At 39.6% G+C, this 13,119-nt stretch overlaps 3 protein-coding genes across 3 annotated transcripts in view; 1 reads left to right on the top strand and 2 right to left on the bottom strand.

The window, feature by feature from the left end:
- Positions 1 to 116: 116 nt before the first annotated feature.
- Positions 117 to 13,119, bottom strand: part of LOC128890527 (fibrillin-1-like) — a 119,755-nt gene continuing 106,752 nt past the window's right edge. Inside the window, exon 19 of the mRNA XM_054149090.1 lies at positions 117 to 1,294. Coding sequence (XP_054005065.1) covers positions 1,131 to 1,294 — 164 coding nt within the window. The 3' untranslated portion in view covers positions 117 to 1,130. The remainder of the gene's footprint in view (positions 1,295 to 13,119) is intronic.
- On the top strand, positions 1,859 to 4,496 carry LOC128890526 (lysosomal acid glucosylceramidase-like). Its single transcript, XM_054149089.1, has 7 exons — positions 1,859 to 1,950; positions 2,085 to 2,415; positions 2,608 to 2,879; positions 3,142 to 3,582; positions 3,660 to 3,733; positions 3,833 to 4,107; positions 4,215 to 4,496. The coding sequence occupies exons 1-7, from the start codon at positions 1,908 to 1,910 to the stop codon at positions 4,315 to 4,317; spliced, it is 1,539 nt and encodes a 512-aa protein (XP_054005064.1). The 5' UTR covers positions 1,859 to 1,907; the 3' UTR covers positions 4,318 to 4,496.
- LOC128890525 (uncharacterized) lies at positions 5,964 to 11,139 on the bottom strand. Its single transcript, XM_054149088.1, has 4 exons — positions 10,913 to 11,139; positions 9,278 to 10,046; positions 7,379 to 8,113; positions 5,964 to 7,207 (listed from the first exon to the last, which is right to left on the bottom strand). Exons 1-4 carry the CDS (start codon positions 11,048 to 11,050, stop codon positions 6,150 to 6,152), a joined length of 2,700 nt encoding a protein of 899 aa, XP_054005063.1. The 5' UTR covers positions 11,051 to 11,139; the 3' UTR covers positions 5,964 to 6,149.

The following is a 13,119-nucleotide window of genomic DNA, read 5'->3' as shown; positions in this document are numbered from 1 at the left end:
TAGAGTGCTCGGCCGATAATGCAGTTTGCTCTGTCGGTAATGTAGAGCGCTCGGGCGATAATACTTCACTGCATTTTTCCATACTTTTAAGAAATTATATGTAGAGCTATTGTGTATTCATGTAAATTGACTAGAAATTATTTCATACTTTTCATTGCACCTTTTTCGAAGTCGATTAAATTTTTTTTCCAAAAAATTATTTTCAAAGTAACATAACTATTGCCATACGAATAAAGAAGGATACTCTTAATCATTATAAAAACGAAATTTGTTAACACTTGTCCTTCTGATGAAAGGAGCAAATAAATATAATCTCATGGTCTTTTATTCTTAGTCCTAATTATTGTCACAAAATTTTGTTTTTATATTCCATTACAATATAATGTAAATTGCATATATTATATGATTATATCATTGATTCCTGAAGGAGGCTTTCAATATGAACCAAAACGTTTAAAAGAAAATTCAAAATTTTGTTCAGCTTTGGTCTAAAAACCAATAAGGAACATTCCAAACTACGTGATTGATACCTAACCACACCAAATACAATAAATCCTGCCTAAGGGGCGCGCAAAGTTCCATTCAAGAAATGTGTGTTTACCCCCATTACTTAAAATTACTACTGGAAATTATTAGCTCGGAGTGAGCCTCTTCGTTAGCTACATCTCATTTATCCACTGATAAGACATGTCATTACAACTCATTCAAAGCTGAAACCGATTAGAACAATATCGACCCTTTTCGATCCCTTTAACGATCTCCTGCGCTGTCTTAAAAATCTATAACGTTAATTTCAATATTAAACAGAAATTAAATTTCACCTACACGAATCCAATCATCAATTACATTTTCCTCTTTCTCTAATCATGATTTCAATGCTATGGATTCGAGTCGGCGCCTCTTAGATAGGGTTTTTTGAATATAAAAAAAGAATATATTCAAATTAGGCGAGCAAAGAACAATACATAAAATAAACATCTATCTGAATACCTGTTCAATCGAATAGATATCGTGAATAAATCCCTGTCACGTGCTTTTGTTTGCCTTCCGCTATTGGAATAAAATTTTGCCCATATCCGCTCGGAGCTCGAACTGCTTGCGACACTCCACGCTGAAACCACGGTTAAGCCTTACGCGCAACATGTACGTCGTGGCAATATTCTAGTCTCGACACGGCCCCTGCCATAATGGATCGTCGGCGAGGCTACGTGATCGGTCCTCGAGGGGAGCTGTTGGTGTTGCTGCCGTTGTTCCCGCAGTTGCTGCAGCTGATACTGTCTCGTATTCTGTCGATCTGCGAACAGACGAGCGAATTATTTGAAACGAGCCCTGCCACGGGTGCCTGTCGTCCCGTGCAACACGAACTCGATCGACCGTGGTTCGATCGTCGTCACGTTGACTTCCCTCTGTTTCAGATTGATGAGACAGAGAGATGCCTCGTTTGCGTTGCGGTTCACCGGGGCATCCGTTCGACGATAGGATGCGGTATGACTTTCAGTATGATTACGGGATAACCGTGGAGTACGAAGAGTAGCGACGGGAATGATACCGAATCGATATCATCAACGTTAGCCTGTGTCTTACTAGGGCGATGGTCTCCAATCAAATTTTCCAGATCCAAATGGTCCATTTAATGGTACCACTTAAAAAACTCAACATAAGGCGAAGACTTGGCGTTAGCTTACGTTGCCGCCACACCTGTGCCGGCATTAAAGCCATATTTAAATTGAATCGCGATATATGATATGTAAATTAGCAGGTGTAAAAAACAGTGACAATATACCTTTAATGTCTCATACTACGTAACAAAGTTTTTGTCGCGTATATATAAAAGATATATGAAATTACCCACTCGTTTAGTTCGGTTGGATCGTTCCAAGTCGATATTACCGGGGAAATATAGGAGCATGTGGCGAACGCTTTTAATCATTCTCTTCATCCTTGCAAAAGGTAACGTCGATAACATCGAGTAAAACGACCGATATAGAAAATAACATTCGTCCTTATAGAAACTACAGTAAATTTCAGAAAACAACGATTAATAAGGAATCCTTAGATACTTCGACGTTATTTTCTTTTTCTAGGTAACGCGAACGATTGCATAGCTCGTGACGTTGGTACCGATCGCATCGTATGCGTTTGCAATGCAACGTACTGCGACGGATTACCGAAAGATCATCCGGAAGTCCCAGAAGATGGAAGTGCTTACTTGTACGTATCGAACAAGGCGGGGTTGAGGCTAAATGTGTCAACTATACAATTTAGTACTTGTCAGGACACGTCCTCTCAATTCACCCTAAACATAAACAGTACGAGAAAGTATCAAGCGATACTCGGGTTTGGAGGTGCCATAACCGATTCCGCAGCTTTAAACATAAAGAAACTTAGCCCGGCTACTCAAGATCAGCTTCTTCGGTAATTATAAGTACCTACGTTTCTCAACTATTACATTAAATCATTAAATAAAGTACAGGACTGACCAGCGAATCGTAGAACCAACCAGCTACAACTACCGCAGTCAAATTTCCATTATCATGTTCATTTATTAGCACACATTTTGTTTAATTTATGATAGCAGCACATCCATTCGAATTCCTCTATTTTTAGAACGTATTACGATCCAAAAACTGGGAGCAAATATACTTTAGGTCGCATACCAATTGGTGGTACAGACTTTTCTACAAGAGTTTACACTTACGACGACAATTGCACTGACGATAAGACGTTGAAATGCTTTGCACTAGCACCAGAAGATTACGAGTACAAAATACCAATCGCAAAAAAGGCCGTTGAATTAAGCCCCAAAATGAAGTTTATAAGTGGCGTGTGGTCTCCACCTGTATGGATGAAGACGAACAACAAAATCAATGGATACCATGGTAAACTGGTATATTATTAAACGGAGAAGAAGACTGAAGTACAACAGTGGCGAACATATTCTTCTCTATTATAATACAAGACGTTTCCACCTATTAGAGATTGTACATAAGTAATGTTGTTTAATTGATACTTTAGTAGATTTAATTTAATTTAAGAGTTAATGGAGAGTTTTAATTTATGCTACAATCTTCATAATTATTAACGACATTATTGTACATTCGCTTCCGTAAAATCACTAATCATGGTTGTCATATTTAATAGGTTATTTGAAGCCAGAATACTATCAAGTCTATGCCGATTATATCTCGAAATTCTTGGACGCATATAAGCAACACGGTGTCGATATATGGGCAGTTACAACAGGCAACGAACCAAGCAATGGAGACGATGTACCTCCGTTGCCTATAAACGCTATGGATTGGACTCCGAGCACATTAGGTACATGGGTCGCTAATAACTTAGGACCAACTCTTGCTGCATCGGCACACGACACACTAATTTTGGCTCTTGACGATAATTTAAATTTGTTACCATGGTATGTCCAGTTAATTGCTAGGAATGAAAAAGCAAATAATTACATTGCCGGAATAGCGTCGCATTGGTACAAGGATAACGCAATGTCCACATTATTAGACCAAGTATTAGACCAAACGCACGATGTATTTCCAAACAAGTTTCTTCTCATGACCGAAGCATGTTCTGGTAGGTTCTCAAGCTTATACACAATTAATTACATGGTCACAAACTAGAAATTGATTAAACGTAACCTTTTCGTATAGGAGGCCGGTTTCAGACAGCTGTTGATTTAGGATCATGGGATCGCGGAGCGGGATATGTTTCGAGCATAATAGACGTAAGTTTCATTCATTTGTTTGTAGTCATCTTAATCGCAAAAAATTTTTGTCGATTGTTGCATTGAAAGTAATACTAATTAAAGATACCTTGATTTAAGTATTTGAATCATTGGTACGTCGGATGGATGGATTGGAATATAGTTCTAGACGAACATGGTGGTCCTAACTGGCTTAACAATAAGGTTGATGCGCCAATTATTGTAAATGCAACGTCAGATGAATTTTACAAACAACCCATGTATTATGCTCTAACGCATTTCAGCAGATTCGTTGACAGAGACTCTGTCAGGATTTCTATTACCAATACGGCCTCGATCAAGTCTGTGGCCTTCCTAACACCTTCGAATGAAATTGTTGTTGTACTGTACAATAGGTAATGGAAACGGCTATTATTATTTCACGTACTGCGGCCTTTTACCAAGAATTTTTATTGAAAATTTTACTTTATTTCCGTAATTAAAATTCTATTTCGTGTTTCAGGGCTAACATTACAGAATCCGTGACTCTTAATCATCCGCAGAAGGGCACTCTTTGCTTGCCATTATCTCCAAATTCTTTCAATACTATCAAATATAAACTGTAATGAATACGTTTAGTTATCAGTGCTGAAATGTTTCTGAATTGCTTGGGAACCATTTTCTGACCTTTTCAATACAAATTAAGTTATAAATAATATACCGTTATACGCTTACGTATGTATATGTATATAAAGTTATAAATAATATAATTTTCGATATAAATAAAGCGGAACCTTCGAACTAAGGCTTGTAAAAAAATGTTGTTCTCTGGTTTAATGGATTACTCCATTTCTGTGTATCCGAAATAGAACACTGAGGTGTTTCTTAGTCAGTATGAGTGCAGTTATGTTACAAACTAAGATAACAAAGAAACATGTTAATCGTGACAATGTAGAATTTTGTGAATCAATTTGTGATTGCCACGGTCTGAAGATTGAAAATCTATCACACTGTGCGCGGTAAGAAACTTTCGGAGGAGGCTGGAGTGTTAACAGCCGCATCGTAAACCTTGAACGAGATTGCAGGCCATATCAAGTAGCTACGGGTAGTTGCTAGTTCTTCTTCATCTTCCGCAAGTGGGTGTCGTCATCTCGGAAAGCTCTCTGCCCGTCCAACGTAATCGCGACGTCGTCTCGGACGGTTTATGGCTCGTCGTCGACATTGTTCCCATTTCTTGCTATGCATTATTAATAACTGTGCTGTCAACACGGTGGCTGTCGACGACAAAGCTCGCGTAAATCACTAAAGAGTCGTCTGACTCGATTCAACGATTCTCGTACGCCTTAATTGAATCGGGGTTCATCGGCACTCGCAGCGGTACCATACCGGGTGTGTTTAAAATAAAGCTGGCCAAACTTTGGTACCATATTCTACTCTGTCTAAAGATAAAAAAAAGTAAAAGAAGTTCCTAATTGTATTAAGAAAAAAAAATGTATAAACTTTTTAGATTGGACATAGAGCTTCTGGCTATCGAATTAGGACCACATGCAAGATTTTCAATTTTCTAACTACGACACTATATAAATGACGAATAGTCGTTTCATTGTTCAAATTAATACTGACTGTACAATAACAATTAATCGACATTCTGACAAATAAGAAACGGGATTTGTTCATTTATAATTGCCGCGTGAAACATGAAAACAAACTTTTGGGGAAGTTGGTTCCGATGTATCCATCTTTCATGTAGAATTTCGACGTTGTATGTCAACTAGTTCGTTTACAACTATTAGTTTTGTTAGTCGACGTCAAGGTTGCTTTGCGATTTTTTAAATAGATATCGAACGACGAATTTGCCTCAAAATTTGTGTCGACAAGAGAATCAAATCCACACAAACTCGAAAAAGCAAGGAGACTCAAAAATTATTAATGAGAAAAGAGGATTATAAAGGAATCTCCCAAGGCACTCTGTAGTATCGCTCAAGAGAATCCAATATAAAAAAACCCAAAGTTAGTCAGGTCTCGATAGGGAGACGTTGAGGTATCGAGTTGTCGAACAGCTCCTAAGCAGGCCAGAATTCTCCTCCGTCCTTGATCTGCTAACTGTAGCGCCGCAGATAGGTTCCTAGCTAGCCCGATTTTACACTATAGATTTCCTACCCTTCCAAGCTAATTGTAAGCATCGCGTCCCAGACGGTTACAAAACTGGCCAGATTCACGCTCTAGTACCTCAGCTGCGCCACACCTCTCCTTCCTCACCTATTCCCCTTTCCCTATTTCCCACCTGGGATCCTCTCACCCTTAAAATACATCGTGGAGACTGACACCACGTTACAGAACAATAAAATCAAGACACTTTTCAGGACACTTTTCCCAATGTTTAATAATTTCAATTGTTAATTATTATTGAAAACGTATCTGACAGAATACACATTATACAGACAAATATAGAGAATACTCATAGCGTGTTTTTCCCAAGGACGGACAAGTCTTTTTGCATCAGATCTGACTTTTTCTCCGCCATGTTCAACAAAGTTTGCACGTGCTGGACCTCGATCGAAGATAAAGTGGACTCTAAATCCGGCAAAATAGCGTCAGTTATGCTCAAAGACGCCAGCTCACCGATATCCGCGTTGTCACGATCCGACAGCACACGTTTCAGTTTCTTTATATACTTCTTCAAACTACTTTGCATAGCTATGCCAGCCTTGGAGTCCCGACGAGGGAGCTTTAACCCCTCAGGACCGTTCACTTTCGTCCCTCCTCGGCTGGGTTCCGTTTTCTCCGACTTGGCGGTTTTCAAACTCCTCCTGTCTATGAAAGGAGACTTGCTCGACCTGCCCTGTAACACTCCCGCTACGGAATCCTGCGCATTGGTGCTCACCTTTGAACCCGCAATTCTTTGTTGCTGAATTTTCAAAGTCGAAGAAAATTTACTGTCCGTAGAAAATCCAGATCTAGGAGTCGTTGTTAAATGCTTCGTAGCTCCTGCGGCCCTTCTTCGATTAAAGTCGCTCGTCAGTTTGGCAACGTTCTCCTCTTCTTTGCTTCTTAAATCTTTGCTTCTACTCCCCGAATCGATAGTATTCCCCTTTCTTTCGAAGTTTGATTTCAAATTTGTGCCTGCCCTCGGCCGTCGATTCTCTGATGACTTTCTCTCGTACTCTCTGGCGTCTTCGTTCGTCAACTCTTTCCTTTCGGTGTTTTTGTTCGCGTCAGAACTCGCGGGAGCGTTTTCGCCAAGTTCGTCTTTGGGTGGCGACAGGTTCATCGAAAGTTCTCGTCTAGGAGCAGCTGGTTTCGCGAGCACAGGACTGACGGTTCTTGATCTCTGTCTTGCGTCGCGGTAACGTCTAGCAAACTTGTCAACGCGGCTCTGTTTCGCAGGAAACTCCGAATCCGCAGGCTTCTTCTGCTCAGCTGGTGCTTCCTCCATGGGGGAATTGATAGACTTAGGTGTTTGAACTCTTGCGGCAGTTTCGGTTACGAATTTTGGCGATGTACGGCTTGGATGACCTAGGAGATGGTCGGTTGTAATGGAAATTCGATATTTAGAAGAGGATCTTTTTAATGGAGACTGAAATTGTTGAGAACGAGTAGAAAGAAACAAAAGATAAATTGGAATTAATACGAAGTACTATTTGAATTATAGACGGTTAAACCTGACGATAAGAAGCCGTTACTAACCACTTAAGTTACTCAGTGTCCTAGTTGACGAGATAGTCGGCACCATATTCATCGACAACGTGTTCGCGTTTACCATCTCTTGAGTCTCGCTTGGAATCACTTCCAATCTTCCCAGTTGATCGCTTTTGCAGTCGCTTCTTCTAGCGAACCAAGTCTTGCCACCGTTTCTGTTTTCCACTGCGTCATTTTTCGACTGGACAGACTGCTTGCCAGACTTCAATTTGGCACGTGTGCTCGAGCTCCTCAAAATCGAACCGTTTCTGGTCGTTTCGAGAGCCTTGGACGAAATTTTCGTAGTTTTCGCGTACTTCTTGTTGAAGGATGTTCGTGGATTTCCTGACATCCAGGGTTGAGTTTGAGATCTGTTTGGTGCGCGATGTTCAGAAGCGACGAACGAGTCGCGAGAGATGCAGGACTGGTCGTCTCGATGCTTGCTGGACTCACTGCGAACACTTTCAGAATCTATGGAACTGATCGTGGTGCAGTTCATAGATTCTCTCTCGCCTCCATCGATCGACGAAAGGGTTTCCCCTCTATTAGCCCGTTTCTGTGACCCGAAAAGCGTGTCCTGTTTCGAGCTAACCGAGTCCGTGCTAAAAGTCGTCCTAGGGAACTTTGTGGCACTCTTTTTTCTTGCCGAGCACGGAAACGTGGGTCTTTTCGTGATCGAGGAAGCGACGCCGGCGTTGAGCAGTTTGATCTTCGACGCTTTCGAACTTTTCTTCATGATCGAGTCTAGAACGCGCATGAATGTCGTATATTTATTTGAAAAGCGGAGTTCTTGGAACTTCTGTTGGAATCTATTTGATGATAGTTTAACAGTTAGGCAAAATCCGTCACAGAAGCCTGATTTATGTGATGTATTTGATAAAATAAAGTGGCTACTTGAAAATATAAAATATCAAAGACTGATAAATAGTATTATGTATCTTATACATTGTAAGAATATTTTGTTTTATATTTTATAGTTTTTATTTTACAGTCACAGAAATTTACATGAAATTAGTTTTGAATTAAAAATGATAGATGGAAAAATTGATATAGAGTCACGTTTGATTTAAAAACTGAAGTGTCAGTTTTTAGAGAGAACTCGAAAGACAGAAGAATGGATGGAAAAGTAAGATCTTATGATCAGAGATTGAAGGGCGGTGGAACGAAAGAAGATTGCACGAGCCAAGAAGATCGATCAAGTGGCTTATTGGGTCAGGATTCACACCCAGACCTTACCTTTGTCGGGTGATTGCTCCCTAATCGATTGAGGTAACAAGGTCTCCTACAGAATTCTTCTCTCGAAGAGTATAATCGTGTTGAGTAAAGAAGTAGATCGATACGAAGCTAAGTAAATAAAGAATGAGTCTCTGTACATGGTGTTTCAGAGATTGTAGAAGTAAAAACTTGGAGGATGAATTTCGCAAAGGGCAAAAATAATAGAATAATTTTACGCAAACATTTAAGTTTTTCTAGTATTTGGAGAATTCTGATCTTAAACTGAAGCACAGGAAACGATTTTACTTAATCATTAACAACCAACGCTTCATGTCTAATCTTATCCACAATTTTTGTTATTGTAACATTGGTAAATTAATCAATATTTGAGTTGCGCTACCCTTGATTTAACCTCTTAAATATTAATGGTTGAGAAACACTGAATTATAGTTACTTCTACCTATCCAATGCCTGGATTGAAATCTGAAACTATTATTCAACCACTTATTCAATTTGAGTACCAACTTATCCACGAACATGTAAATGAATGTCCTCAAGTGCACAGAGTAAATGATTTGCGTAGCCAAGAAATAACTCTCTCTCAAATACCATCACGATAGTCAACGAGCTAAATTCCTACCAAGAGTTCTCAATGGTTCCACCTAGAAACCGCTAAAAGCATTCTCAAAATACCTAAATCCTCATTGTGTTGCCTTTTCTGCCTCAAACTATTCGCAACAGGACTCTCGTCGTAAAACGAAATTCGCGGTGCCTTTTCCTCCAGGTCGGTCGAGTTATGAACCACGCTGACAGGTCGAGTTTCCGTCTCTCTGTCCGTGGTCTCGAGCTTCTGCGTGCCTTTCACCAGGAAGTGATCCAACGGATGCAAGTACTCCGTCTCTTTCTTGCTCATCCCTTTGGTGGCGTCATAGTACTCTTCCACAAAATCGAAGAAACTATGGCAGTAGCGATCGTTCAAGCGCACAGCGACCGTAGAGTCGTTGGTGTTCAAATGAATGGAATTCAGGACAACGTCTCCGGGTGGCTGGTAGTCGTCGTAGCGTTTCCTTAGGGCTGCGTCGATCAGCTTGTGCCTGTAAGCATCGTAGTCGAAGGCAGATATGTCAACTATGGGCAGAGTCGAGTTGGTGACGATGAAGGAAGACGATTGATTCACAGCTAATTCGTTCCTTTTCGACGTCGGATCCGTCTTCTGGTTATCGTTTTGGCGAGTGGCCAGGACTTCACGGTCCCCGCGGATCCCGACGTTGTCTCCGCTGGCCTGCATGTTGGGTGTCGAGATCGTTCTCCGCGCAGATCCCAGATGCAGGTCTGCGCTGGAACTAGAGCCAGAGTTGAACCCTGATGCAGGATAGTGCGTGACCACCGCATGATTCTTCTCGGCTTTGTAGTTCCCACGACGCACGGAACACCTCCTCGAGGGAGAATTTACAGGACCGTCCTAGCACGAGGACATTGGGTATTCCGGCGGTGTGTGCGTGTACAAACAGCAAGATTCGACGGAGTCTACGACGACGGAATTTTTGATTGACCGTGTTGCGGCCACGCGTTATAGAAACGAGTATGATATTTTTATGCGAAGGACGACGACGCGGTTCACCGTGGAAATATTGTTCGCGAGCAGTTGATTTACTTGGGGTGTTTGCACAGGGCGCAGCCTTCGTTTTGAAATTGGATTCTTTTGGAAACCTTTGGGGACTCTGTATTAACGAGTTTTAACACGTTCAACCTAAACTATGAGACTGATACGTGATCTAGGTTAAGATAATGTAAGATAGTACAATGAAACAGTTTGGCCACATGAAACGTAAAATAAATTAAGGACGAAACTGATAAATAGACTGCGTATCTTTATGCATTTATAGGAAATTTGAACGTGCAAGTAACTACAAAATGCAAACAATATGCAAGAATACGTTTCAAATAAAAATTTCAACTTAATACTAAAAAGATATTAGAGCCATCTACACCTTCGCTTCTCAACAACTTTAGATTTCCTTTTCAAATTCAAATTGACGTAATCATTGTTTCGCGGTTAACAGTAGCAGACGAAAGCTTCGTACCTCGAGTAAATTTCCAAAAATATAATTGAAAAACGAACACAGAAATCTGTCCATTGTAAAATCCTACCACCTAAAGTGATACTGTAGATTCTTCTTTCACAGCGATAAACGCATTATCGTCCCCAAACAACGAATCAGGTTCGTTCGCGCAAAGTGTGGTTCTCCCACAACCTCAAATCAGTTTCCAAAGAATTCAATTTCGAGATTCCGTCGAATCCTTTGTAAACCAGTATGGGGTACGTACGAAAAGTTGCTGAACTTGAAGAATTAAAGGTACAGCCAACAGCACGGCCAGAGTCAAAGCAAATACGCTTTCCAGAACAAACGGCGGTATCGATTGCAGGGTTAGAACAAACTTCCACGGCTCCACGACGTTCAGCATAACGTTGGCTTTCGTTTAAATCCGGTGCTTTTCCGAGAGCGTTCGTCGGATTCGTCTCGCGCCTCATGTTAGAATCTCGACTGCCGCGATGGAAGTTCGCCCGATCGATGTCATTCGCAGCCCGCACACTATTCACGGGAAACGTCTTCCATAATTGAACAGTCGGTGATGACCCCGATCCGCTCGTCTCTTTTTCACTTCGTTTGTTTTCGACCGCGTCGGAAACTGCGCTCGAGTGCAAAACCTCCAAGTGCGAATCCATCGGAAAAACGTTTTGGTCGTTGCGACTCGGATTAGCATCCTTGAAACATGAGCACTGGCGCATTATCCCATAAGCGAAGAGAGCAACTGTCCGAAGCTCCGACGGAGGCAAACCTCGGTGCTTTATAGTATACGTATGTCAATTTTAAGAAGAAAGAATACAAACAGCAGCGACCTAATAAAAAATTTCAAACTATCATTTATTTATTAATAAATCAAATTATTATGAATTTCTTTATTAATTTATGTTAATGTTTCGAGTTTAAGATTAGACCTCACCCTCAAAATTGACAAAAGTCATCAAAAATGATCGTATATTGTTGTTTATTAATTTAAGACTAAAAACACATTAGCACGATATAATAAATGTTTAGCGCAGAAAAATCGCAGATGTGAGAAATGAAACGCTGCTCAACGTTGATTCGATCCCACATGGAACCTGGGCAGCTCTAACGAACTTTTCGATGGTGTCTTTTTCTTCAGATTTTAATATCGGCCATGTTTGTCGTACGTGTTTACTATCGATATTCATCTCCGTTCCAGGTAAACTGGTAGCCCTTGGAATAATATTGGAAAGAGACAGGATATTTCCACTCGGTAAATTGGAAATGCATCGCAACATTTAATTTGAGATAGCAGATCCTGTGTAGTAACGTCGTACACCTACACGAAGACATTATTTTGCTCGGAGGGTTAAATTAATGCAGTGTCACGATCAGACCTGGGTACCGTTGGAACATTATTTCACTGTTTCATTATTTGAAATTGATTATATTCAAAGTTATCTCATTCAATATTATTTGAAATAACACGACCTCTTCATTGAAGTTTATTTCATTTCTGAAATACAATTCGGTTAGCCGTTTTAATTAAAGAACTTTTAAACTATTAAATTTACATTCAAAGCCATCTTCTCTCAATTTCGCACAAGCAAGATTATATCTATTTAGATGTTTTGTCTCTGTATTTTTAATTATCTTTATTACTATACTAAATCATGAATTCCGATGACAAGAATCAATTGTTCTTAAGAATGATGAAACACTAGATGTAGTTTAAAAAACTAGATGCAGAAAATATTAGTATGGACAATTCAAGAAATGTATAAAATAAAACAAAAATTATTTTTTACAGAACACAAGTCTATTACTACTAAACTATTGTCAGATGTCAAAGACGATATTATTTTTAAGTTATTTTATTATTCTTGAAGACATTTTAAAATACTGAAAAGGTTAATAATAAGAGTAAACTAAAACTGACAATGCTTGTATTTTATCGACAAGTTATTAATCGACAAGCGAGCGTTCAATTAAATACGATAAGCGAAATATTCGAGATGCTTCAATTTCCCTGATAATTCATATTTCAATTAAATTATTATGAAGACTATGTCCGATGAACCACAATACGAACAGGGAAACAATTTAAATTATTATTAACATCCGATGTTTGGATATTACGGGTTATTTCTGTGCCGAAATTAATTATTGAAATGTATTTCGCGCGTTTGATGGACGAACTGTAATTAGTGCAACATAATAATTTTTCAGATTAATAGGAATTACTAAACTAACAATGCGTCTAGCTTGAATTACTTCGTATATGTATAATGTAATTATGTTAGTGTGAATGAGGGTGCAGTTGAAAGGAATTTTTATGTAAATAAATATTAGAATTATCGTTTCATGTAAATAAATTATCATAAGCAACCGTCGTTCTAAGCACGTTGTAGTTTACTATACGTCTCGCTGGTTTAAAACTAAGTGTGAATTTCTAGTATTAGAGATCAACACTGGTTATCGATA

Source organism: Hylaeus anthracinus, unplaced genomic scaffold, assembly GCF_026225885.1.
Source record: "Hylaeus anthracinus isolate JK02 unplaced genomic scaffold, UHH_iyHylAnth1.0_haploid 12000, whole genome shotgun sequence".
NCBI classification, from domain to species: Eukaryota; Metazoa; Arthropoda; class Insecta; order Hymenoptera; family Colletidae; genus Hylaeus; species Hylaeus anthracinus.
This window is presented reverse-complemented; position numbering and strand designations above follow the sequence as displayed.